General features: G+C 43.2%; 3 protein-coding genes across 3 annotated transcripts; 2 read left to right on the top strand and 1 right to left on the bottom strand.

The window, feature by feature from the left end:
• The first annotated feature begins 2,194 nt into the window (after nucleotides 1-2,194).
• Nucleotides 2,195-5,378, top strand: LOC148848052 (uncharacterized). The gene is made up of 6 exons (XM_088948230.1): nucleotides 2,195-2,569; nucleotides 2,762-2,920; nucleotides 3,941-4,021; nucleotides 4,348-4,473; nucleotides 4,666-4,767; nucleotides 5,006-5,378. Exons 1-6 carry the CDS (start codon nucleotides 2,458-2,460, stop codon nucleotides 5,074-5,076), a joined length of 651 nt encoding a protein of 216 aa, XP_088804356.1. The 5' UTR covers nucleotides 2,195-2,457; the 3' UTR covers nucleotides 5,077-5,378.
• Nucleotides 5,379-6,149: 771 nt separating this feature from the next.
• LOC148848051 (uncharacterized) lies at nucleotides 6,150-16,566 on the bottom strand. The gene is made up of 3 exons (XM_088951304.1): nucleotides 16,086-16,566; nucleotides 6,266-6,323; nucleotides 6,150-6,171 (listed from the first exon to the last, which is right to left on the bottom strand). Exons 1-3 carry the CDS (start codon nucleotides 16,564-16,566, stop codon nucleotides 6,150-6,152), a joined length of 561 nt encoding a protein of 186 aa, XP_088807430.1.
• A 2,031-nt stretch (nucleotides 16,567-18,597) lies between these two features.
• Nucleotides 18,598-26,757, top strand: LOC148848050 (PITH domain-containing protein At3g04780-like). The gene is made up of 8 exons (XM_088948191.1): nucleotides 18,598-18,804; nucleotides 18,929-19,015; nucleotides 19,127-19,250; nucleotides 21,338-21,386; nucleotides 21,493-21,550; nucleotides 21,657-21,703; nucleotides 21,831-21,908; nucleotides 26,554-26,757. The coding sequence occupies exons 1-8, from the start codon at nucleotides 18,766-18,768 to the stop codon at nucleotides 26,600-26,602; spliced, it is 531 nt and encodes a 176-aa protein (XP_088804317.1). The 5' UTR covers nucleotides 18,598-18,765; the 3' UTR covers nucleotides 26,603-26,757.
• Nucleotides 26,758-27,423: the final 666 nt, after the last annotated feature.

Raw genomic sequence — 27,423 nt, 5'->3', positions numbered from 1 at the left:
AGCTTGATCCGATCTACAGCCTGGCCTGGCCCAAGGTTCAGCATGGCATAGCCTATATTTTTCACGGGCTATACACGGGCCATGCTGTGCTAGTCCAGCGCAGCCCGATTTACACACCTCTCTTTCTTACAATAGATATAGAGGTATAAAACAGAACGGGTCCGGATGTAGTAGACACGTTAGGTAAGCACAATGAGTGAGTGAGCATGTAATAGCTGTGTGACATGTCCCAATTAATGTGCCTTTCATCCAAACGTTTTTGTTCTGTTAGACAGAAATTATCCATTATTTTATTATCTTTGTCAAAATAATCAAAAATAAAAACAATAAAAAATGAAAACTTAAACATATTGGGAGTTAGGACTCATTTGCATTTTCGTTTTTTATTATTTTTATTTTTAATTATTTTGACAAAGATAATTTCTGTCTAATGGAATAAAAACATTTGGATGAAAGACACGTTAACTGTGACATGTGTCACACAACTATTACATGTTCACTCATTGTACTTAACTAACGTGCCTACTACATCCGAACCCAAACAAAACATTCTGTTTCTGTACAGACCGATCTCCATAACAAAGAGATGAAGCCAAGATGACGATAGTTGTATATGTTTGTTGACTTTTGTAGTATCATCGAGAAGAATGTGGTAGATGAGTTGTGTATGTTTATTTAATAGCTTATTTAAAAGCTTATCTCGTAACTTTCCTCCTAAATCCCAGCTCAGTTGAATTTTGAGTACCAAAAGATTTTTTAGCAGGATGTTCGACAACCACACTTGTTCATCGAATTCTCAATAATAAAATCAAGATGACAACGGGCGCGGATTCGGGGAAGAATTTGTAAATTTTAAGTCTTTTCTTTCCACCTTTTTAAACCATTCAACCTGTATTCGTCCCAAAACTCATATCAGGTTTGATAATTTTTAAATTTGAGACCCTTTCCACAAATGAAAATGCAAACCCTCCCTGCACCCAATTATTTATTATAAGCAATAAACAATTAAAAGAACATAAAAAATATTAAAATGTACAATAAGTGAAATAACCAATGTTATATGTAATACGTTTTGAAAGACCATATCTAAGCTTTAGGGGTATTTTAATATATTCAATGTATGGGATACTCGTACAGGTTATAAAATCCCAAACTCCATCCTCAGTCCTCACCCCATACTTTCTTATTCCAAAAAAAAAAAAAAAAACCACCTCATCGAAATGAATGCTCATCAGATTGGATGAAAATTGTCATCCTTACACTATAAAATGATCGGATTGGATATATCAAGATTCTCAAATTTGATTGATTCACTTTAAGATTTGGGTCGAATCATATCAAAATTAGACTGGATTTCGATATTATATACTATTAATCTAGATCTAATTTTATTGCTTATCAAATCCTTTTTTAGAATTTCAATTTAAAGCTCTTCAGCATTAAGTAGGATTTTGGTTCAGATAAATGTTTTGTTTATTTATTTTACATTTAATTTTGTACATCCATACTAATTTCATGAAAGTTTATTGAGTTTCTAATCACATGTAAATTGAAAATATACAGATGTATAAATGATGAAGAATTGCCCTACTTTAAAAAAACAGTTTGAATCCAAATTGGGCAAACATTATCCTTTATTTATTGGACACAATTATAACCTTCTTTAATTGGGTTGGTTGAATCAGAGATGATGTTGCCACGTAGATAAAGGAAGAAGGGATAGCGTGGCTTCTGACAATTTATGATGAACTGAGAACGAAGTTTCAAGCTAATGAATAACGACCACGGTAGGTAGAGGTGTAAGCTGTGCCGCACGCGGTCCTACACGGCTTGGCACGATGGGTCCAGTATGGCATGATTGTATGGGTCATGCTAGATTTGGGGTTTTAGATTCGCGAGTCAAACCGGTATAGCATGATCGAGTGGGCCGTATTGCCTGTGGTCCACGTGTCGATGTGGTCATATATATTTATATAATATATTATATTATATTATCAAAATTCATATAAAATAAAAAATTAAGATTTATTTTATTTTTTAAATAAATAACTTTAACCCAATCCACAACCCGGCCTGACCTAAAGTTCGATCCACGGACCAATCCGGCCCATGGCATGGCACGGGCCGGCGCGGTCTCGTGCCTTGGGCCGTGCCGGGCCGCCCCCAAAATATCACAGGGGAGGAGGTACGGCCCGGGTTACACTCCTTGGACAAAAAAAGAAAGAAAATAATCAGTTTCTCACCTCTCAGGTTCTCAAGTCTCTCAGTCGTATCTCCCAACGACCCACAATAACTCCGGTGTCCACAAAGCACAAGAGTCATTGTTTCGACTTTGGCCGGCTGAGATAAGTCCATTTTGAAGTGATTCAATCACCCGATAAATACATGAGCATACCATAAATTTCTCTTCCATCGCCCATTCTCTCTCTCTCTCTCTCTATCTCTCTGAGAATCGAGATGGCTTCTTCATCCTTAACTCTGGTCGCTATTTTCATCGTCGCTCTCGTTGTTGTGGAACCCATAACTGCATGGAGAGATCCTCTATCTCCCTTTTTCTCTCCAGTTTCCGGTACTCTTCAGCCTTATTCTCTCATTCTTTTATCCTTTTTAAGAGCTTGAGTGTTTCATTTTTGTTGGTTATTGTTTTTTTTCTTATCTGGGTCATGGGATCACTGGTGTGTTCGTCATATCTCATCTGGGTTTACTTTTCTGATTTAATCAACGGATTTTCTTTGTTTGCAATTTTGACCATTGTGTATAGAGGATATATGCAAGGATGTGAACTGTGGAAAGGGGACCTGCAGCCCATTAAATTACACGTTTGGCTACACATGCGAATGCGAACCAGGTTGGAAACGAACCCGTCTCAGTAGCGAAGACGAAGACCATTTCAAGATTCTACCTTGCGTGATTCCCAACTGTGAGTAGTTCCAGCTTAATTTTAAAGTTTCAGTATCCTCCTGCGAAGAAATTGTTGAGTTACGTTGTATGAGTTTCCTTTGCCATCCAAAAAACAGAACTGGATATGATTTTGGATTTGATGAAATTGTTGTATGCTCAGTACAGCACCTTTTCTTTGCCTGCTACGTACCCTCCCATTTGTTAATGAGTTTGTTTGTTGCTCGTTGTTCTCATACTGACTGTGAACTGACCGGAGAGGACCTTACTTTAAGCACTGTCTCTCTAGTGCATGATGGGGGTATTATTTTATAGTGGGTCTCACTAGATCTTCGCTACGGTGAAGGGTCTGTATAACCTGCTCAAGTAGAGCAGGGCAGAGCAGAAACAATGGCGTTTCAGTTGTGAGAATGGAACGAGGGGAGGCAGCACCGGAGTTTGAGTTTTGAAACAGGAACCATTTCATACAGATTAATATAAACTGAATTTGGTGACAAAAAAAAAGTCTCCATGTTCATTCTGAGAGTCAGTTTTGGAGTTAGGTAAAGGAAGATTTGGTAGATAGTTTTTGTCCATTTCATACCAACCGAGGGCTGGCTCGTTGGTGTGTTAGCTGGTTTGTTCCAGCGGAATGAAATCCCCCAACCAGCATTTTGGGGAAAAAGGGGTCAGGGGGAAGTTATTAATGGTGTATACCACCGAATCCAAAAAAAATCTCATCTCATAGTTAATGTCTCCACATGGCAATTGCCCTGCAACTACGTTCCTAAAAATTTCTTTTGGAAAGCAATTAATTAAGGCAAAAGTAAAATCAAGTTGGTAAATTGTCTTTATCACATGGGTGATTCCGGTTCGTAGTATGGTGGAGATGTGCCCACCTAAATAGACAAATCAACACATGAAATCAAATATGTGATCTCAGAGTGAAAGCTCTGTTGTTTTATTTTTATTTTATATTGCATAGGTTTCTTCTTGCAGCAAAATTGGATTTCTATTAACTAACGTAATTGACCACCTTTGTGGGTATGATTAATTGTTCCAGGCACGCTGGACTACGCCTGCTCATCAGCACCTTCTCCTGTTCCAGAGAAAGATGTTCCGCACAATGAATCCTTTTGGGACCGTAATCACCCATAACTTAGCTCTTATTATTTCTAATCTTTACCACCATGTGCATGGTTCAAAGGATCGATATCTATTGGTTTTTGAGGTTGCTCATATGCTGGATGCAAAGAATTATCCTTAAGGACATCTTACAAGCTTAAATAATGGCAGTAGCTTACTAGGTATGAAGTAGTGATGGTGGAACGATGGCATTCAGAGAGAGAGAGAGAGATGGATACTTTGAACCAAGACCTTGTGTCTGCCATGGTTTTATTGGCTGGTTGGTAATATTTTTAACTTAAATCTTACTATTATTCCTCAAATTTTGTTTGTTTGGTTCTCCAGCTTGCTACTGGGCCTACTGTGGAGAAGGCACCTGTTTAAAGAAGTTGGATCACACCCATACCTGTGAATGCAAACAGGGTGCCTATAATCTTCTCAATGTCACAGTCTTCCCTTGCTTCAGTGAATGTAAGAACATCATTTCTTTCTTTTTAGTATATAATATGATTTGGTTGTAACTCAGGCAGGAAGGTTGAACCATATCCAAGTTTGTACCTCTGCTTTAAACTATGTTAAAGCGCAACAAATTATGTTTCATGCACCCTCTTCAGCATCTTGAAGAGAAGGGCTAATATGAAATTTGGATATTTTGGTTATCAGGCACACTGGGAGCAGATTGTGCCAGTTTGGGGATCACAGTGTCCAATAAATCTGCAAGTCAAACCCCAGGAACATCAGTTAACTTGGTTGACAGTAGTCATGGTAAGAACCGTTCTGCCCATAACTTCATGCATCATAGCATGGATTTCTTAAATTTTCTTTTTTATTATTTTTGATAAAATTAAAAAGAAAGAAAGAAAATAGAATGCGATCATTTGATGATTGGAGTCTGTAAGACAAGCATCTTAAAATTAGTACACAAACAGCATGAAGGAATCATGATATATACAGCAGTACAGTCTGATTGGCTTGTCACTTTTCTTTGGTTTTCCTCTTCCAGGTACCTCAGTTCTGCTTGGAAACTTCAATTGGTTGATGATATTGATGATGTCCTTCGCCATGGTTTTGTAGAATAGAACTAGATGCATCTCGAGTTTTTCTTAGCTGTCTCAGAGTTTTATTGTGCGAGATTTCATTTTATTCACATTCTGGATACATGTATTTGATATTGCTTCATTCCTTGTCCATTAGATTCTTATGTAAAAAGAGAAAACACATTTTGTATTATTCAGTCTTGACAGCTGTATTAGGAGTTGGATCTGTTCTTGTGATTAGTGATTACACAGGATACTTAGGAGGAGGGGGATTCTTGTACTTTGAATAAAACAGACAGTACTATAAAAATCATGAGTGTATTAGCTAGAGTGATGTTATATGGGACTACTTTTCTTGCTAATCCTTTATTTTGAGAATTCAACTACATGTGAAGTTGAAATAAGGTAGCCTAAACAAGTTGATGTAAGATCTGGGAATTGTTCAGGAACCTCTAATGACTACTGAAAAATAAAACGAAAAAGAATAAAATAAACCTAGATTTGGTTGAGTCAATTTGGTAAGGCCGACCAAGTCATCTACTTCTCTAATATCCATTTAATAGATGACAACACATATGCCATATTTTCCTTTCCTTGTGTTTCATAAACAAGAAAAAGTGGCAACAAGACTCTGCTGGGTTACCATTTATCAGTTATCATCAACTTATTCTGCTAATAAAGTTACAACATGAACACGGGAAATTGTGAACCTCCAAAAATAGGAAATACAGGAAAACTAAGTTCGGTCTAGACTCTAGATTCATGTCGAAGAGGCAAGAACAACTCATGGACCCAATCACATGGTCACAACTGTCCCAACCTTGTGTGACCACTTTCCCTTGTCCATCCACTCTCGTTTGTGACCATTAACAAATGAAGAAAATAGCATTGCTACAGTTACCTTCACATGGTGACTGTCAAAGCTCGTCTCATTCGGATCTAGCAACCATTTAATTATCATAGCTAAATACCCATTCTTCTCTGAATAAGTTGTAGAAGCTCAAATGGATGATAGTTTATGAAAGAAATGCACTGAATCTCATCAAATAGAATAACCATAGGTCTACAAATCTGTTAGAACAACATTCACATGTCAATAGCCTCTGAATCTCAAGCCGTCCAAGAACAGTATCTACAACCAAAATTTGCAGAAGAATAGATAACAAAAGCTCATTCTTGTCTTACCCTATTTCAGAAGTTAACAGAAAAATGCCCAAAAGAAGTACCCTTGCTCAAACCCACCAGCTCTGAATTCAATCTTTTTGTCAACAGAAGAAGCCATTCCTGAAACAGGAAATAGGAGAATCTCCAACAGGGAAAAAAATGAGCAAACTTTGGTGGTCACCACGTAAAGGTAGCTGCAGCAGTGGCATTTTCTTCCTTTTTCTTCTAATGGTCACAAATGAGAGTGGTTGCATGAGGGAAAGCGCTCACATGAAGTTGGGACAGCTGTGACCATGCGGTTGGGTTCACTGCAAACTTCAAATAGGTCACACTGTCACAGCAGATCCCGGACCGTGCATAATTAACATTCCTATATGCAACTTCTGTATAGCTTCCAGCATTGTGTACTTTTTCCGGGTTGGAACCGGAAAAAGATGTGGAAGGTCCTCATTTACCCTGGATTAAGATAGAATCAGGTCATGGAGAAACTGTTATTTCTGGGGAACTCAACAACTAACCATTTTATTGTTATTTTAAAATTAATTGAAAGGGTAAATGGTGAATACCAAGAGACTAATACAGGGCTGAAGTTAAATGCTTATCGTCAATTAAGTAAAATCCTGTCCTGTCACCATTTATTTCATAATTGTATCCAGACACTACTTGAAGAATTCTGCATTTCTGTTTAAGCCACAGGCTTTGACTTTATTCAGTTATTCCGTGATAAATACCCCTGATTATCGGCGGCCGAGGCCGAGGACCATGCCACTGCTAACGTACTCCACGGCCTTATCGGCGGCGAGCTTCTTGAGATCGTCTTGGGTGGGTGGGGGAGCAGGAGATGGGGAAGAAAAGGTTATGACGGACATGGGGGTAGGAGAGAGGGGGCGTAGGGTAAGGGACTAGGGGGTGCGTAGGATAAGGCGTGTGGCTTTGCGGCGATGGAGGAGTGACGAAGAGCAGGATCAAGAGGAGACCGGAAAGAACGGATAGAGCGTCCATCGGCAGAGATGACTTTGAAGATCGACAAGAAGAAGCAATGGTGGCCTTGTGGGGTAGTTGTGGTTTGTTCATGTTGATGCTTGTATTGGTTGAGGACAATAAGTTAATTTTACTCCCGAGCTTTGGTGGAGATGGCCAAGGGCTTCGGAGGTCCGAAAGAGGGGAGGCCGAGGCCAAGGATTATTGTCCAAGGCCGAAGGTCCTCTTCGAATGTTGTAGGAGCCGAAGGCTGGCACCGGTCACAATGTGAGAGGGTCTGAATGAGGTCCTACAAGGACAGAGGTGTCAGAGGCTTCAGGTGGGAACCCGAGGCGAAGACTTCGATGATCAAGTTAGTACGAGCATAAAGTGGGTCAGAGGTCTGGAATTGAGGGGTCTAGACGAGGACTTAAGTAACACTTGAGTTCTCCGGAGGGGAGTAGTGCTTAGAGGTTACTCTAGCTCCAGAATGAGTTCAGAGAGTCTAGCTCCTTACCTTGTGGGGGGTGCTTCGTATTTATAGCCGGAGTCGCCTGGGAGTAGTTGGGCCTGGATGGTCCAAATAAGAGCCGTACGAGGGCTTGGCGAGATCCTCTGCTAGATTCACGCGATGCTCTTGGATTGGGTCCGTCTAGTCTGCACCTGAGCCTTGAGTGTCCCCATAGTACGCTTAGGTTGGCACTCTCTGATTAGACACGTGTTAGCTCTGTACTGGTCGGCCACATATCGCCTACATCACTTGCCCCCACTCTCGAGGTTGGGTGGAGGTTAAGGAGAGGCCTCGACTTCGACCAAAGGGAGTGTCAATACCAGTAGGTGTTGTTGGGCCTCGATCGACAGAGTATACCCTGCAGTCACGTTGCCTTCGTCTCGCTTCTGCATCCACCTGATTTTCAATTCGTGGAGGAGTGAAGTTGCGGATTCCTCGACTTCGGCCTCGGCTAGGTAGCTTGGGGCAAAAGGGGCTCGGTGGAGCTGACTCCATGCCTCCTACTTATGTGGTGGGGCCATGTGTGGCATGGGATCGTACTCGATACGAGTCTAACGCGGGGAGAGCTTCCAGTGAGGGAGACAGTCGCCTTCGGGTGAACTGGCTCGTGTGTCCGCTTTGTCCGTTCACGCTGGCCGATGGGTTGTAGCAAGCGGACTCGCTAGTTCACCCGGCGGCATTTCGTCTCCTCGAGGCTGGGCGTCAGTTTTCAGGCATTGTTTCGTCTCCCCGAAACTAAGCGCCAATCAAGCATCATTTTGTCTTCCGAGGTCAAGTAACGGGTGTCATGTCCTGGATGGGCAATGGAGATAGGAGACATGTAGCCATTGGATTGGGCATGATCTGGGCCGTCCATTCTCCTGTAAATAGGGGGCTTAGTCGCGATTCTCCTGTCATTTGTCTCTATGCGCCCTAGTTACTAAGTGAACAACTCTGAGATTTTTCCATTCTTCAATAGAGTTCATCTCCTCTCTTTATTTTCTCCAACTTTTAGGTAATTCCTTGCAACATGTCTTTCTCGAACTCTGGTCCCGAGTGCTATGAACTTCCAAACGCTTTAGAGGGGAGCTCTCCTTGTACCCCTTTTCCCTCTCTCTTCCTTGGGTCCACTAGCCATTGTTCCCTTTCGGCAAGAGGTGATGGTGCTGAGGGAAAGAGTAGCCTCAAGGGGTGCCAAGGGCAGCCACCGAGGCGATGACTCTCCCCGTGAGACCGCCACGTCAGTATCGCTGAGGGAGCTCGAGGGGTCACCTCAGGCCAAGGGGGAGGGGGTCTCGGAGACCGCCTTGGGACCCGTAGATGGGAGCACTGCCTGAAGGGTGGCTGTAGCTAACATCCCACGCTCGGAGTTCGACAACTCCTTAGAGGTGGACTAGGTCAAGTTTTTAGCTAGGAGGTTTCACATACCTCGGTCCTACACACTCAGGGTTCCTGGTGTCGGTGAGTGACCATGGATCCCCAATGAGGGGGAGATTTGCATATACCAACATTTTTTGGAGTCTGGCCTTAGGTTTCCCCTTCCCCCTTTGATCTCTGAGTTGTTGGAGTGGTATCGCATCACTATCAGCCAGTTCTTCCCCAATGCCCTTAGGACCATTATAGCCATGTTGGTGTAAGCTCAGCTTTAGGATGTGGAGTTGACTTCGAAGAAGTTTTTGTGCCATGTTTGTGCTGAGGAAGAACGCTTTCGAGGCCAGCATGTACTACTTTCATCATCGGAGGGGAAAACTAATTCACAACCCTTCGTCCATCCACAGCTAGAAAGACAAGTTCTTTTATGTCTCTTGCCCCGAAGGTTGGAGGTTTAGATCGAGGTGGGGAGAGGCCAGCGTGGTAGTTGACAGGTGTCCCCCTCCGCTCCGAGATAAGGAGGCCGCTGACATAGCCCACCTACTCATGATGGGGACAATCCAGGCCAAGCCATTGGTGGAGGAGGAGGTTTCGTTAGTGTTCGCGGGGATCAACCCTGCCCCCTCGGTAGGAGAGGTCCTACAGTTCCTTAACACGTTACCCATCATCCTCGTTCCGCGATACTGATATGTTTTCTTTTGCTTGCAGAGGTACCGATGGACGCGAAGAAGATGTTTATTGAGCGTGCTCATGCCAAGCAGAAGGAGCAAGCAAACTAAAAGGTGGGCTCACAGACGCCGCAGAGGCCCGTCGAGGGCATGCCCGTGAGGGACGAGAGGGCGTTTGCCCCCACCAAAGGGGTAGCTTCACAAAAGGTCCCCACCAAGGGGGCAGCTCCAAAGGTCCCTACCAAGGGGACATCTGCCCAGGTCCCCACCAAAGGGGCAACTCCATAGGTCCTAGTCAAAGGGAAGGGGTTGGTTGAGGTCACGTGGAAGCCGACTGAGGTAGTGAAGGAGCCCGCCAAGGGGGTTGAGGCGAGGAGGAAGAGGCCTACCAAGGAGGCCTTAAGAGAACAACTGCCAAAGAAGGTGGCCCACAGCAAGTGTCCTGTCGGGGACGCCACGCCGAAGGGTCCTCCTGCCAAGAAGCATCACGTGGAGCCCTCATCTGCCCCCACATCTGTACAAGAGCTCGCCGAAGGGGCTGAGCACCCTTCCAAGGTCTTCCTCCACTGATGGTCAGTTCGCGAGGGGGACTCTTTCGCCCTTCCAGGGTCTTTCTCTCTTTTTTTTCTATAACTTTTGCCAATAGTTTTTGTTGTAGGCCTGTCTCCACTTCGTCGGTCTAGGGGACCGGATAAGCCTCAACCTGGCCCACCTGGACAGTCTCAAAAAGGAGAAGGAGAAACTCTAGAAGACCGCCATCGCTACTAAGGAGAAGCTTGCCAAGTTCAGGGCGGGCCATAAGGATGAGCAAGTTTTTCAGCTAAAAACCAAGGAGAAGCTGAAGGAGGCACAAAAAGACCTCTCCAAGGAACAAGAGGAGAGAGTTCGCCTCGAGAGCATCGTCTCTGAGGCCCAGCAGCGGGCAGCCGAGGTGGAGAGAAAGGTAGCCAAGGCGACAGAGCGGGCAGCTAAAGCTGAAGGGTAGACCGTTGAGGCGCTGAAGCAGGCATCCGAAGTCGAGAAGAAGGTGGTAGAGGCTGAAGGGAAAATTGTTTAGGTGCTAAAGCAGGCAGCCGAGGCAGCGAAGCGAGCCGAAGTGGTGGAGAAGCGAGCAAAGGACCTTGTGGACTGCGTGTCTGGAATGTATCTAGACGAGATCGAGGACACCAAGAAAGTCCTCAAGGAGATGTTGCTGGACTTTGACATTGAGAGCTTGAAAGTGATTCCGAACTCTCCCAGGAAGTTGTTGAAGTCATCGAGGTTGCCGATGGTGGTGTGGACTCTGCCCTTCCTCCGGCTAGTGGTGAGGCCTAGAGGGTTTTCTTCCTTTTTGTCTTTTGTTGCTTGATGTAAATGTGCTCGGCTAAAGAGGTTGCAAAACTTTTTTTTTTTTTTGTAAAGGCTCAAAATGTGAAGAAGTGTAATGATAAAATTGAGCATTCTTTTTGTACACTGTGCTTCTTTTATTCTATGCAATGTGTTCTCCCTTTCTTCTTTTTTCTTTTACCAAGGGGTCCCTGCCCCTCCCAACGATGAGACCACAGTGCACACACGAAAAGTAGCTCGTGTTGACTCGTTACACACATGCCTTAGGTTGGTAGGAAGGGGAGGCCGAGGTAGAGCTACGCGGCCAAAATGTGGCTTACCTGGCCTAGTTCCTTCTAAGTGTCCACTTAGACAAGGCCGAGGTGGCCTATTGAATACGTGGGGAAGAGGCCGAGGCAAAGCCAAAGCTCGAGCTTGCCTGGCTCTCTCCCTCTCGTGGTTGCTTAGGCAAAGTCGAGATGGTCTGTCGAACTACAAGGGGGGGGGGCGAGGCAGAGTTGAGGCTCACCTAGCTCCCACCTCTCCAAGTGGTTACTTCGATGAGGCCGAGGTGACTCTCTAAAGAGGTCTGGGTCTCGGGTCGAGGCGAACTGCCAAGTTGGTCAGGGTTGCCGTCTTTAGCTAATGGCGCTAAGTGTAGAAGACCAAGAGGCCAATTGCCACTAAGGCGGGTGGTGAGGCGTGCAAGGCCTCGACTATCTTGGTATAGTCTGGCAAGGCATTTTGTTAGGGTGTTCGCTACTAGCAATATGCCCTAGCAACGGTCCGACAAGAGGGCGCGATCCTTAGGAGAGGCCATGTGCCTCGGCTAGTCGCAAAGCTGAGGGGTCTTAGAGACCTTGTGGGAACACACGCTAAGCATTCAGCCAAAGAAGAACTTTGCTTCATTCATTCATTACTTCATCAAAAAATTACATTCATTTGTAATACATCCAAAGGTTCTCCAAGTTCCACATCCGAGGGACGAATCTTCCATCTAAAATTTTCAAACGAAAGTTGTCGGGGCTGACAACTTGCTTGATCCTATAAGGGCCTTCCTAGTTGGTGCCCAGCTTTCCTACTCCAGGTTCGGGGACCACGACCTTCCTGAGGACGATGTCTCCCTCTTGGTAATGCCTTTCTTTCACATTGGAGTTGTAGTAGTGGGTCACTCGTTGCTGGTAGACGGCCACCCTGATTTGTGCTTACTCTCGGGCTTCTTCTAGCAGGTCTAATTTTTCTCTAAGTGCTTCACTGTCCAATCTCTACTGGAATTACTGCTTCCGTACTGTAGGTTAGGCCGAAAGGGGTCTCTTCCATGGTTTGTCTGAGGTGTGGTTCAATATGCCTAGAGAACGTTGTGTAGCTCATCAACCCACAAGCCTTTGGTTTGGTCCAACCTGGTCTTCAGTTTGTCCAAGATGGTTCTGTTTGTGACCTCGGCTAGGCCATTCATATGAGGATAGCCCATTGAGGTGTACTGCTATCTGATGCCGAGGGAGGCGCACCATTCTTGGAACTTAGCATCGTCGAATTGTTTCTCGTTGTTGGTGACAAGCATGTGGGGGAGGCCAATGCAGCAAATGATGTTTTTTCCAAAAAAAAAACTTTGGATTGCTTGGCCTATAATGGTGGCTAATGGTTTGACCTCTACCCACTTGGTGAAGTAGTTCACAACGATGACGAGGTATTTCCTACCCCCTATTGCTTGAGGGAAAGGGCCAAGGAGGTCTATTCCCCATTTGGCAAAGGGCTAGGGACTACTGAGAACCGAGAGTGTCGTGGATGGTTGATGGTAGAGGTTAGCATGTCTCTGACATTGATTGCGCCTTCGTACCAACTCAGCTGCATCCTTGTGAAGAGTTGGTCAAAACTATCCCTGCCTTAGTGTTTTTTGGGTTTGGGCTCGACTGCCGAGGTGGTTACCTCAAATGCCTTCGTGAAATTCTCGGAGCACGTATTCGCCCTCCTCCTAGTGGAGGCATCGAAGGTAAGGCAAGGTGAAGGATCTCATATACAACTTTTCCTCTAGCAAAGTGTAATGTGCTACCTGACATTGGAGTCGTCTAGCTTCGTTCCTGTCGTCGGGCAGCCATCCTGACAGTAGGAAGTCAATGATGGAGTCCAACGAAGACGGTTTGGCCTCTAGCTGGAGTACTTGGGCTTCTTCTATAGAGGGCCGAAGTACTTTCCAGCTTGGAGAGGGTGTCAACTCTTGCGTTCTCGGCTCACGATACTTGTTGCAAGGAGAAGCGTTGGAAGTGGTGGGATTGTTCTCTGGCCTTGTACTCACAATTGACTTGATTAACCACCAACTATGAATTGCTAAAGATTTTGATATGCTTGGAGTCGAGGTTCCTAGCGAGTTGTAACCCCACGAGGAGGGCCTCATACTCTGCTTTGTTGTTGGGATTTCCCACAGACGACGCCAATTGATGATGTGCATTTCGGCAGCTCCCGCTGGCAGGTGACTTGGCCTGGCTGAATAATCCCTACCTAGAATGTGGCTTGGATGCCTAACTGGATGGTTCCTACCTGGAAGGTGGTTTGGATGCCTAGCTGAACGGTGACAAGTTGGAGAGGTGGCTTTGATGCCTAGTTGAATGGTGACGATCTGGAGAGGTAGCTCTAATGCCTAGCTGAATGGTGACAAGTTAGAGAGGTGGCTCTAATGCCTAGTTGAATGGTGATGAGCTGGAGATGTGGCTCTGATGCCTAGCCGAATGGTGACGAGCTGGAGAGGTGGCTCTGATGCCTAGTTGAGTGGTGACGAGCTGGAGAGGTGGCTTTGATGCCTAACTGAGTAGTGACGAGCTGGAGAGGTGGCTCTCATGCCTAACTGAGTAATTGAGTAGTGACGAGCTGGAGAGGTGGCTTTGATGCCTAACTGAGTGGTGATGAGTTGGAGAGGTGGTTCTGATGCCTAGCTAATGGTGATGAGCTAGAGAGGTGGTTCTGATGCTTAGCTAATGGTGACGAGCCGGAGAGGTGGCTCTGATGCCTAGCTAAATGGCGATGATCTATAGAGGTGGCTCTGATGCCTAGCTAAATGGTGACGAGTAGACCTATTCATGGTCCAGGCCGGGCCGGGCTTGGGCCAGGCTTTTACTCTTCATTAACAAAAATATGTTAGGCCCGAGCCCGAGCCTAGCTCGACCAACGGGCCTACAACTTGGGCCCAAGCCTGACCCTAATAAAAAGCCCGAAGCCCGACCTAATAAAAAAATTAGAATTTCCCTACTCAATAATCAATATAAATCAGAATTTATTTACATAAAAAAATATATAAATTCAAATTTTATTTATATTAAATATATATATATATATATATATATATAAAGAAGGGAAAGAGGATGTGGAGAAGAAGAATTCGATTGGAAAAAGAAGGGAAAGAGGTGAAAAAAAGAGGGGTATTCAATTAGGGTTTTTAGGTTTATTTATAGGTCGGGCCGGGCCTGGCTATTTTGGCAAATCCTGAACTCGGCTCGAATTTATTGCGGGCCAGGCTTTTTGGCCCGAGGTTAAGCCCGCAGGCCTATATACCTATTTAAGCCCATCCGGGGGCCGGGCCGGCCCGTCGGGCCACCCGGCCAATGAACAGATCTGGTGACGAGATAAAGAGGTGGCTCTGATGCCTAGCTGAAGGGTGATAAGTTGGAAAAGTGGCTCTGATGCGACCTGCAAGGAAACAATGTCAGAGTGCCCGAGTTGTTTTACCCAGGGTGGGCACTCCGATGCTTAAGTTAGCGAATCAGAGATTTTAAGATAACTAAATGTGAGAGAGCTGGATAGTTGCGAGAACTAAATTGCGCATCTACCTAGGTCTCAGGGGCTGATGCCCCTATATAGTTGGGTTGCCATGGGTATAGCGAAATGCTCTTGGAATCATCGGTCCATGTCATAGGGGTCCGTTCCGCTTTGGAAGGAGGATAACATGCTAGTTAATAAGGCTTACCGTTTCACTCCGATTCGGGCGGGATGAGGATAAGGCCTACGGTTACACGACGTGATCCTGAAAGGTTCAGAGACAACTGGCAAGCTTATAGAGAGGTAGGTCGCCAAGTCGGCGACAGAGGCAGATCGCCAAGTCGCTAGGTTGGCGATAGAGGCAAGTCGTCAGGTCGGCAATAGAAGTTGGTCACCAGGTTGCCAGCTGGGACCCCATTTTGGCTAAGGTAAGTTGTCGCCTAGGTGATGCTGGGATGTAGCCCAGCTATTTTGATATGCCATGTGTCATGATGTCAGTGGAGGGCCAAATCTGCCCTCATCAGGTTTCAATGCCTCTTTCGGTGACGATGAATCCCAAGAATTTTGCTTGAGTTGACGCCGAAGGCATACTTGCTTGGGTTAAGCTTCTTGTTAAACCTGCACAAAGTGTCAAAGGTTTGGCCAGGTCTAAGGTGTGCGTTTCGGCTATCAGGCTCTTCACTACCATGTCATCTACGTATGCTTTGACCTTCCTCCCCATCTGGTTCTTGAACACCTTGTTGACAAGACGTTAGTAGGTGGTCCCTACATTCTTGAGTCTGAATGGCATTACTTAATAGCAATATGTGCCATGCTCAGCGATGAACGAGGTCTTTTCCTTATCCTCAATGTGCATATTTATTTGGTTGTATCTGGAGAAGGCATCCATGAAGCTGAGTAGTTCGTACCCTGCAGTGGCATTGACAAGGTGGTTTGGTCTATCCATGGTAAAGGAAAACTGTCCTTCGGGCAGGCTCAGTTAAGGTCTTTGAAGTCAATACAGATCTGCCATTTTCCGTTAGTTTTCTTCACCTTTCACCAAAACCACATTTGACAACCAGTTAGAGTGGTGTACCTCTCGGATGAAGTCGATGTCGAGTAGCTTACCAACTTCCTCTCCTATAGCCTTCCATCGTTATGGTGCAAAGTTCTTCTTTTGTCGAACTAGCCTAGAGCTCGAGTCCACGCTCAGCCTGTGAGTAATGGTTGAGGGGTCAATTATAGGCATACCAGCGACAGACCAAGAAAATACGCCAGCGTTAGTTATGAGAAAACTTACCGGTTCGAATAAGCGTTCGGGGGAAGGTTGGACCCGATGTAGACTATTTTCTTAGGGTCTACCTTGTCTAGGGGAATCGAGACGATGTCCTCGGCTCGCTGTCTCCTCCTTGAGGTTGAGGCCCTCTAGTGATAGGGATTCTTTGTTCTTGCCCTTCAGTGCTGACACATAGCACTGGCGAGCGATCTGTTGGTTCCCACGAACAACTTCGACACCATGCTCAGTGGGGAACTTGAGGGCCAGGTGGTAGGATGACATGGCTGCCCTCAGCACGTGAAGGGTAGGCCTCCCCATTATGGCATTGTAGGGGGAGATAACCTTCATTACCAGGAACTCATGCATCCAAGTTACTTGGTTCGGTTCATTCCCTATTGTGATGGGCAGGGTGATCTTTTCCTTCGGTTTGATGGCACTACCGGAGAAGCCGATGAGGGGAATGTCAGCTGGCTGGAGCCGCTCGGGTGTGAGATTCATCCTTTCAAAGGTGTTGTAGAAGAGGATGTCGGTCGAGGAGCCGCTATCCACTAGGATCATCTTCACCATGTAGTTGGTGATGATTGTTGCCACCACAAGGGCATCATCGTGGGGGATTGTGACCCCCTTCAGGTCCTCGTCTGTGAAGACGAGGGCATTCAGACAACTCGGTTCCTTCGAAGGCTCCAGGTACTTCTTCTTCTTCGAGGATGGCCCCTGGATGTTCAATTGCCTGGTGTAGGCCTTGCGGGCCGAGGCCAGGCCCTCGGAGATGATGTCAATGACGCTTGCCACTTGATGGTGCTGGTGCTACTGGGATTTTCCCTCTTGGGGTTCCTTTTCAACTTCTCAGGTTACTTTATGTACTTCTCCCCGATTTGCATCAGTATTTGGGCACGGGTGGAGTTAAGTGGAGTGTACTCCTTGTAAGCCAGGGCCAAAGCCGGTGGCTTCTTGTTGTCCTTGTTGCTGTTGCTGTTGTGGTGGGGGTTGTCTCCACCCTTCCTCTTCTTCTCGGGGGGCTTGTTGTGGCGCTTGGCTTCCCTTTCCTGATGTTCCCCAACCGAAGCCTCTTCGGCCGCAATATACTTCTGGGCCTTCTTGAGGGCCGAGCCGGCACAGAGTCCATTAATGGCAGTGTGCATAGAGACCATGGGGTCCAGGTCGCGGACCTCAAACTCTTCCTTTTTGAAGCGATCGATGTAGGACCGCAGACTTTCTCCCTGCTTCTGCTTGATTGACATTAGCGAGACCACACTTTTTTGACATCGTCTATTGTTGATGAAGCAAGTAAGGAATAGACTGGTAAACTGCTCCCATGAGCCGATTGACCGAGGTGGAAGGCTGGAGAACCAACGGTGAGCTGCCCCCCGAAAGGTGGCCTGGAAGGTTTGGCACGTCAAGGCGTCAGAATACCCGACCATAGAGAATCATGAGCGCTCTGAAACCTCCAAATGGTTGTCCAGGTTGGAGCTACCATCGTATGTCTCCAGTGTGGGAGCTTTGAAGTGCTAGGGAAGAGGTTTCGAAATGATGTCTAGGGTGAAGGCGTCCATCCTCCTGGTTTGACTGCTTTGGTTGGCTTAGGCGTCAGCTCGACTTTCACCAACTTGTCGGAGCTCGTCCCTGACAGTTCCAAGCTTGGCTTGCAGCTCCGCGATACAAGGGTCGGTGGGAGCTTGTGCTAAGTATTCTAAACGGTCGAGAACCGTTTGGAACTGCTCATTTGTAACTAGGTTTTGAGTGTTCCTAGCTCTTCGTACCATGGTGCTTGAAGCTGGGGAGGTGTTTAGTTTATAATGCTTTAAGGGATGGTCTTAGTAACGTTTCCCATAGATGGCACTAATTGTTGATGCTCGGATTGGCCAAGGACAATAAGGTAATTTTGCTCCCGAGCTTCAGTGGAGATGGCCGAGGGCTTCGAAGGTCCAAAAGAAGAAAGGCCGAGGCCGAGGATTGTTATCCAAGGCCAAAGGTCCTCTTCAGATGTTGTAGGAGCCGAAGGCTAGCACTAGGTACATTGTGAGAGGGGTCCTGCAAGGACAAAAGTGTTAGTGGCCTCGAGTGGGTCCTCGAGGTGAGGACTCCGACGATCAAATTAATATGAGCATAAAGTGGGTCAGAGGTCTGGAACCGAGGGGTCCAGACGAGGACTTAAGTAACACTTAAGTTCTCTAGAGGGAGTAGTGCTTAGAGGTTACTCTAGCTCCATATTGAATTCAGAGAATCTAGCTCCCTTACCTTATGGGGGTGCTTTGTATTTATAGCCTGAATCACTTGGGAGTAATTGGGCTTGGATGGTTTAGATATGAACCGTACAAGAGAACCTTTGCTAGAGCCACGCAGTGCTCTTAGATTGGATCCCATCTGCGCCTAAGCCCTAAGTGTCTCCATAGTACGCTAACCCTGCGGTTGGACACGTGTCAGCTCCGTACTGACCGGCCACATGCACCTACATCAGTTCATTTGTTGATGAGTAATTTTATACTTACGCGGGGATCGTCCCATCCGCAACACAACTCGACCGATTCATCGAATCCACTCGCACCATTAATCTTTGACTTTAAAGTTTAAAGTCAAAAAATGGTAGACCATAAAGACGATTTATAAAAGAAAAGATCAGTACGATCTCGGACTCGGCTCTGGCGGTAATATAAAAGGCAGAAAATCTAGGAAATCGATGTCTGTGTTTCTTTCCTTCTCCCTGAAAAATCTCTGGTTCGCGACATCTCTTTGTGCCTGCGTCTTAGCGCGCGTGTGGCTTCTGCCATGTCTGCCGAATCCGCAACTGCAATTCAAAGAAACCAAGTGCGTGCACATGAGAACCCTAATCAACCCCCAGTCCCCCTTTTGTGCATTCTTCTTATGTGATTTATTTTTCTTTCTTTATCTAGACTTTAAACGCATTCTGTGCGAACGTGAAATTGATTAGGTTGATTTGCTCGACTTCGTAGACTGGAGTGGAGTCGAATGTCTCAACCAAAAGACTGGCCATTCTCTCGTTAACGCTCTGAAACAGGTATCTCGGAAGAATATTTTGTTTTGTTTTGTTTTAATTTATTTTATTATTTCTAATTTGGGAGGGTTTGTTAGACGTTGCAACTGATTTTCGCTGTGGTGTTCATGTTAGGGTTATAGAGAAGACGAGGGTTTGCATCTGGAGAGCGACGCAGACGAGCAGCTCTTGATTTACATTCCTTTCACCCAGGTTGTTAAACTGCATTCCATCCTCATCAAAGGTCCTGAAGAGGAAGGTAACGCTTAATAACTCCTCTGTCTACTTTTCTCCTTGTTCATTGTTTACACTTGTGCTACTACTATTATGTCAGTGTTGAAGCAGTTAATCATGAATATTAGTCTCTTTTGCTATTTCGTTACTGTTTCCGTTTCCATCTTCTTATGGAAAGTTTCAATTTGTATGGTATGCTTAATTTTATGGTACTGAGATGGTATGAATTACACGCGACACAATAAGTATGTTGTTCCAGATGGACTCGAAGTGTGCATCAACTGAAGGCTACCTTTTATTTTATTTTATTTTATTTTTTATTTTTCTTTTTTAACTAAGGAATCATAACATGCTGACTGACCTATACCACATTGGCCAGCGAAAACTGGTAACTATGAAATGAAGTGCCCTTATTGCATTGCCTCGGAAGAAACAAGAAATAAGAAAAAAAGAAACATTATATTCAAAGTAGGATTGGAATGACCATTTTACTAACTCTAGTGTTTTCTCTTTGCGAGTGTCAATGCTAGAATCTTAATGCAGTTAAATGCCTAGTTTGCAAGGATACTCCTAGGAATTGATTGTATTCCTTTGTAATTCATTTTCTTTTTTCTTTTAGAGCAGAAAAAAGTGTGTAGTCAGAAGAAGTACGGGGGCTTGGCAGTGAGAAGACTGAAGGTAGTAAATACGGCTCTATTGGGCAAATGGTTCTGGAGATTTAGCGAACAGAATGGGGGATTATGGAGGAAAGTAATACAATCCAAGTATGGTTAAGAAGGTCAGGATGGGAACCTGAAGAGGCAAATCACTCTCATGGATGTTCTGTTTAGAAGGGAATTGAGAAAAGCCACATGAAATTCAGCAAAGGTGTGAGTTACCATTGCAAGGAATTTATCCCTCCATTTATGACCTGGCAGTGGACAAGGAAGCTTGGGTTGCTGATCATATCAGAGAACAATGGGACTAGAGTGTGGCCATCCCAGCTTAGAGGGGCAATTAAATGATTGGAATGTTGAGCCCCTCATGGCGCTATTGAAAATCTTATATAATTCTCAAATTGGCAGTTGGCACCAACAGGGAAGACAGGAGAGTGTCGAATCGGTATACCTCGGGAGTGTTTTCTGTGAAGTCCTTGTACAATCAGATGGATAAGCAAGACTGGAAGAGGCTAATGGCTGTCTGGTCAATATTGTTTGGTGCAGAAATGTGCCATCTAAAGAGGCATTCTTTGTTTGGGAGGCTCGAATAAGATTTTATCTAAAGAAAATCTGCTGAAGAGGGGAATGAGGTGGACAAGGTTGAATGTGAACTATGTGAGGAGCAATTGGAATTGGCTGATCACATTTTGCTCCATTGTAAATTCTTTTGCACAATTTGGTCAAGAATCATGAAGATTTTTGCTATGAAGAGTTGACATCCTGCCACAATAGAGGGGTTTTTGAAGGGAGTTGGAAAGGTTGAACAAGAGAGGAAAAATAATTACGAACACAACTTCAGCAATTGTGTTTTGCCCAATCTGGAAGGATAGATATGCCAGAATTTTTCAAAGAAGGAGCATCTCAGTTGATGTGGTCTATCAGAAAATATTAGGCAAATTATTCTCATGGGTATCTATGCATAGTAAATTCAAAGGAAGAAATTCCTTCTTTTGTATACAAAAATCTTTTTATACAGTCAAAAGGGTGGGGGTATAGGGGCATGGAGCCATGGGGTGTGTATTTTGTTTATGCCAGATGCACAGCCTCTAGTTACACAAGGTATGTGTTTATTAATGAAATATATTTTGCCTCTTCCAAAAAAATATCAATATGTTTTCTCTCTCTTTCTGTGTGTGTGTGTGGAACTAGTACACACATCTGCCAATTGAACCTTGGGTTCAAAACCTCTCATTTTCTTTTTCTGTATTTTTCTCTAGCCTCTTTTTGAGTAATAGTTATTACTTTATCTAACAAGGCTTTCTTTTTTCTAATTTCATACGTGGTACACAACAAAGGATAACCAATCAATCAGTATTTTCATTCAAATTCATGTGAGATTTGAATAACGTACAGTACCTATTTGGTACCATAGAAATTTCCTTTTAAAAAAACTAACATGAGGTGTCTCTGGCAGGTCCTAAGACTGTGAAGCTTTTCGCAAATAAGGAGAACATGGGTTTTAGGTAATTTGAAGATGATTACTGTCATGGACAGTACGTGTCCTTGGATGTCTGTTTAATATTTTCAGCAGCGTTCTTACATTCTTGTTTCGAATGGTAACTTCTGCAGTAATGTCTCTGACTTTCCACCAAGTGACTCAATTGTTCTATCCCTAGATAATCTTAAGGTACATCCAAACAACGTTTGGAGGTTTTTGAAAGATAGTAGTAACTTCTTGTTGTACATAGATTGTTTGAGCATATGTTTTGTTGAAGACATGTTTAATTTTGCAGGGAAAGCCAGTTACACTAAAGTATGTCAAGTTTCAGAGTGTTCGCAGGTATGTTAATCTTTCTGTGCTTTTTGTACTTCCTTGAGTTCTTCTCTTTATGTGATATACTAATGGAAAATGATTTGATCTAGTTAGTTGCGAAATAATTCATCTAGTTATCCTTGATTTGGATCAGTTTGACTATTTTTGTTGAGGGAAACCAAGGCGATACCGATATTACAAAAGTTCTGAAGATTGTCATCTGTGGAACAACGTAAGTAGATTTTTCTGTTGCATCTATTCTGTATATTCTCATATTCTTATCTCCTTTTCTTTGACATGTGATAATCCTATTTTATGTCACTGCTAATGATTATGATTTTATGTATAAAAGGTGATGAAAATATTCAAGATATCTTCAAAACATCATCCTAGGTTACCGCACTGATTTAACTAAAACCAAAAATCTTATAACTGAAATCTCTATTAGTTGTCCAAACATAAGAGTACCTTACTATTAACTTGGCCCAGCCACCAGGTTGCTTGTATCATCAGGTTTTCTACTTAGGGAGCATTGAGATTCTTATACTCCTTATTGAATTCAGCTAATGTTGTCAGTAATTGCATTCAAGACCATAAAAGTTTCCTTTCCCAAAGAAGTCTTAGCATGCAACTGCATTATTTGCATTAACTTGTCAATTACAAGTTCAAAACTAAAATTATAAAGCTTTATAGGTATTGAACTACTTGTCTATGATACATGGATATTGGTACGAGTAATAGAATCTTACATGGATACAGGTAGTCAGACTTGGAAAGCCCTAGAAAACAATCATGAAGATGCAATTCAACATTTTTCCTTTTTACTACTTGGTGGGAATTTCTTAAAATAAAGGAATAGTACAATAGGATATTAGGGGTGGAAACCCCGGTATAAAAATTTGATGAAGGCTCCTTGAATGAACTCTAATCTAAAAGAATGTCTGAGTCTTAGTAGGGCATTGGCTTAATGCAAATATTATATTGTTTTTTGAACTAAATTTAGATGTTAGACATTGATTAAAATCTTATTGTGTTTTTATGCTAATTTATATCACCACAGTGATCTTGTGTCAGTGCTAAAACTAATGTGAAAACTAGAGCCATGTGGCCATAGCTGGTGCCATTTTTCACCCTTGATGGGTTTCAGAACATCGTGCTGGATTATGTGAATAGTTAGGGTCAGTGTTTAGAAAACCAGACTGGACTGGCCAGTTGAACCGTGACCCTGGAAACTGGATTTGATATAAAACTGGTCAAAACTGGCTAACTGGCCGTTTTAATCAGAGAACCAGTAAACTGGTCCCGGTTTCATAAAACCACCCAGGTCACTATTTGAGATGGAACTTCAGAATGGCAATGGCAAGACTTCCTGTGACCTTTTCTTTATGTGTATTACTCAATTACCATTTACCAATCCCTTTATTTCTGTTAATTAGTGACTCTTTATTGTATATATTACGGTATGCCACATATTTTAAAGAAAATCTGAGTTTAGAGGCTTGAACCCTGGTCATTTACTTCAAAAAGTAAGAAACTTGCCATCTATCCACCACATTCAAGCATGATAAAAATTGTAAAATATAATATATGTACTGTTTATACGACTTGTGGTATATATACATGTATGCCACATCATCATGGTACAACCTCTGGTTGACCCTGATTGAACCTCTGACCTGTGATGTGAACCTCTCCCTTTCTGGTTCTATGCCCAGTCCTGTTCTCTAAACATTGGTTAGGATTGTTAGGGGATTACTGCAAATGGAGCAAGATGACATTCGGTGTCTCAATGAAATTGGTCTCAAGTTCATTGCCTTTTTTTTTTTTTTTCCTTTTTGTTTGGTGTATACCTTTGTGGCTATTGTCTCGGGTTTTGAAATGTGTAACAATGTGCCCAACACTTGCCTTCTCCAATTCGCAGATGACATTCTATTTGTCCTTGAAGCCTCCAGCACCCAGTTCCAGAATCTATTGGGCGTATTAAGATATTGTGTCTGGCCTAAGAATTAATTTTGAAAAGAGTTCTTTGATTCCTGTAGGTCAAGTTCCTGACCCACAATGCCCAACAAGTATCCTTGGATGCAAGGTCACACATCTACCAGTCGTCTACTTAGGGGTCCCTCGTGGAGCAGAATGATCCTTTTTTATCAATATGGAGTAGAATGTTCCTCCTACTCCTTTTGGGACCTTGTGCTAGAAAGGTGTCACAAAAAAACTCACTTGGAAGGCTAGGTACCTCATCAAGGGTGCAAAGTTAATTCTAATAAGAAGCACTATCAAGTTTTCCTTGTCACTTTCTATTGTTGTTCCATGTCCCAGCAAAAGCAGCAAATAAGATACATCTTGTGGGTTGAGCCAAAATTTGCACTTCAAAGCATTTAGGATGCTTCAGGTTATACAGAACCAGAGATGCAACATTGCCCTCCTGGCAAATATGGCTTCGAAGGTTCAACGCCCACTCTCGTTTTCTTTAAGGAATTGCTCTCAAACTAGGCAATGGTACATGTCTGAGATTTTGGCTTGACTTTTGGTGTGGAGACAGAACTTAGGAACAATTGTATCCTAGCCTCTTTAGTACAGTTGTTGAGATGTTCTCTGTTTCTGGTCCTTGTGGACTTTGATCTTCCAAATTTAGAAGAAATCTCTTTGACTGGGAAATTGAGCAGCTTGAGGAATTGCTCTGTCAGCTCCAGCACCACCAGCTGAATTCCTACTCTGGAGATAGAAGAATGTGGTGGTGGAATAACAAAGGCATATTCTCAGTTAATTCCTTGATACCTACACCACCTCTACTTCACTGCCCCCAGCTTCACTCGTAAATCTGTATGGGCATGTAATGTGCTATCTAAGGTAGCATTTTTGGTCTGGACTGTGGCCTTAGCCAAATGCCTAACTAAAGATAACTCTACAAGTTGTCCCTTCTGTAGATTTGTTTTGGAGACAGCCGATCATCTTTTTCTGTATTGCCATATTAGTGAACAAATCTGGTTTCATCTCCTTGGAATTCTTCAGTTGATTGGGACATCCTTTAGATAATCCTTGAATTCTTAGGGAGCTGGCAAATTGAGGGCCTAACAAGACCCCCTTTCAACTAGTGCTATGCATCTTCATTTTTCTCAATATAAAAGATTTTTATTAAAAATAGAGAAAAATGAGATTTTTATTCCTCTTCTCCTCCTCATCCTCCCTCCTTTTAAGGAGGCTTACACCTCTCTGTGTTTGGGAGGCTTATATGCCTCTTACGTTCTGAACTCCGCCTCATGCCTCTAGGTAGTGGAACACCTTGTGTCACGCCTCTGCGTTTTAAAACATTGCTAACAAGTAACAACTCGCTAACATATGAAAAAATAGAGATTGCCCCTAGGGTCTGCTATCTTAATATGACAACTTAGAAATACCAGGGTAGCCTAACATTTTGAATGATGAGTTCACACAACCACAACACTTTCATGCAACCCTCTAATGAAACAAAATCTTGCTATCAATCAAATGAAAAACCAAATTACTGAATGAATACATGCCTGGGTGATTTGGTTTCAATGAAATCGCATGGTCACAACACTTTCTTGCAACCCTATAATAAAACATAGACGTATTGATCTTCTTCTTCTTCTTCTTCTTGTTCTTCATTCATCATTTCTTTTGTTTTTTTTTCCCAGGGCAAAAATAGAAGCTCAGCCCTTCTATTTTCTGAAATTTCTTTTTTTTTTTTTCTTTTTTGTTTCTTTCACTGAATATGTTGATTTTATATGTTTTAAATGAAGTTTATACATTATGAAGATTATAAACAATTAATAGTGAAAGATGGTTGCTGATTGCTATGGAACCTAGGGGTTTGTATTCAAAAAATTCCCTTCGCCTAGGCAATGCTTAGATGCCTGCCTAGGTGACTAGGCACGACATGGCACCCCCGATCACCTAGCCTTGCTGCAACGCCTTGAAAACGATGCTTGCATTACAAATCCAAGGGATCAAAACTCCCAGCCCGAGGAGGATGCATCTACCACCCATCTATTGCCGCTCTGTCTAGTGTTGGGGTTGATGCCTTTCTGGTGACACCCAGGTTTTCGTAAACCAATCACACCACTTGCATAAATATTTTCTTTTTCCAATAGTGATACTCAATTTTTTTTTTCAGTCCTGTATTTTAAAGATAAATATGCTAGGAGGGTTTCTAATTGTCATGGTTTTCAAAACCGGACCGGACTGGACAGTCAGACCGGAAAAACCAGGAACAGGTCAGGTGACCAGTTCCGTTTTCCCCAAAAACCGTTAATTTTGGTCAGCAAACCACTGAACCGGGAAGTTAACCGTTCGTACGGTTTTGACCGTTTTTTATTTTTTTGTCAGAACAGTCCGAGCATTTGAACGTTCAGACCGTTTGACCCGGTAACTGGACCCCTGACCGGTTTCATCTCTGGTCGATTTTAAAAACCATGCTAATTATTGAACATACAAAAACCCCATAACCCTACTATCCTAGTATATTGTGTTTTGGTGACTCTGAAAATGGATACGTATTGTCTTGATACGTTGAACCATGACCAACCAATGGCACCTATAGGAACCGCATTTTTTTTCATGTTTCACTTTATTCTTTCATGATCCCCCATTTAACCATTGAAATTTTTAAGTATATGTTTAGTAGGATGGTCTTTGACTACGTAAGGTATTTGAACCTGGAGATTGCTACGGTAGGTTGGGTCTATCGTCTCTGCATGTCTGATTTATTCTTCAATATTAGCAATCGGGCAATGTTCCATCTGTGATATCAAGACTGTAGAATGAAGGGACCAGAGATAGGACCGTGTAACATGCAGTGTTAGCATTGTTGTAGAAAAATTTATGCTAATTTTGTTTCTTTTGTTGTGTTGCAGGGTGGAAACAACGGATATGAAAGCGTTGAAGAAAATCGAGGATCACTGACAACATAGAGAGATTTTAGCATATTGCTTATTCGTTTTTTTTCATCTCTGTTCGTTAAATCTTTCTTTTTCTTTTATAAATTTGTGAACTGAAACTTACTCATAACTGGTGAAAGGGGATACAAAATAGTATAGTTTCTGTCTGCCTCGATAAAATGCATGACCACGGGGATAATCCCTTTTCATTTGATTGCTATACTTAACTTTGTCTAAAATCCAGAGAGGGGTTAAAGGGTCTGATTTTGGGATGGTGCACCGTCTATCTGGGGGTTGAAGCTGATGTCCAGTAAAGTAATTAATGCCTTAACAAATGGTAATTTTGAGTTGGAAGGGGAGATCCTTCTCTCTTTAGTCTCAGTTTGGAAAGAGTACAAATGTAAATATGTACAGCATAAATACATACACAATAATACAAAATATAAGGTTTTGCACTCTACATATTTGCATTTATACTCTTTCCAAAATAATGTTTTTGGTAAGAGTAAATGCAGGTAAATTTTGTACTCCAATTGGATTTTACAATTGTTTGGCAAAAATACATGTTTGTCCTGAAAAAAAATTATTTTTTCTGATAATCTGATCATCATCTTTGTCTGTAGCCTTATCCAATCCTGTTTTGTCAATCTGTTATCCACTGTTAATTATTAACTTTATTAGTGTTGCTGATGGTCTTTTATGCACTTGATTATACTATTTTAGTCTAATTTCTTTTATTTTTGATCCTATCCTTTCTAATTTTACCATCCATCCATTTCAACATTTGCGTTTTTACTTTCTGTATCACCTGCCTTTTTCTGGGTTTTTTCTGATATCTTTGCATTT

Source organism: Nelumbo lutea, chromosome 6, assembly GCF_056320005.1.
Source record: "Nelumbo lutea isolate HS-2025 chromosome 6, American lotus-T2T, whole genome shotgun sequence".
In the NCBI taxonomy this organism is placed as follows: Eukaryota; Viridiplantae; Streptophyta; class Magnoliopsida; order Proteales; family Nelumbonaceae; genus Nelumbo; species Nelumbo lutea.
This window is presented reverse-complemented; position numbering and strand designations above follow the sequence as displayed.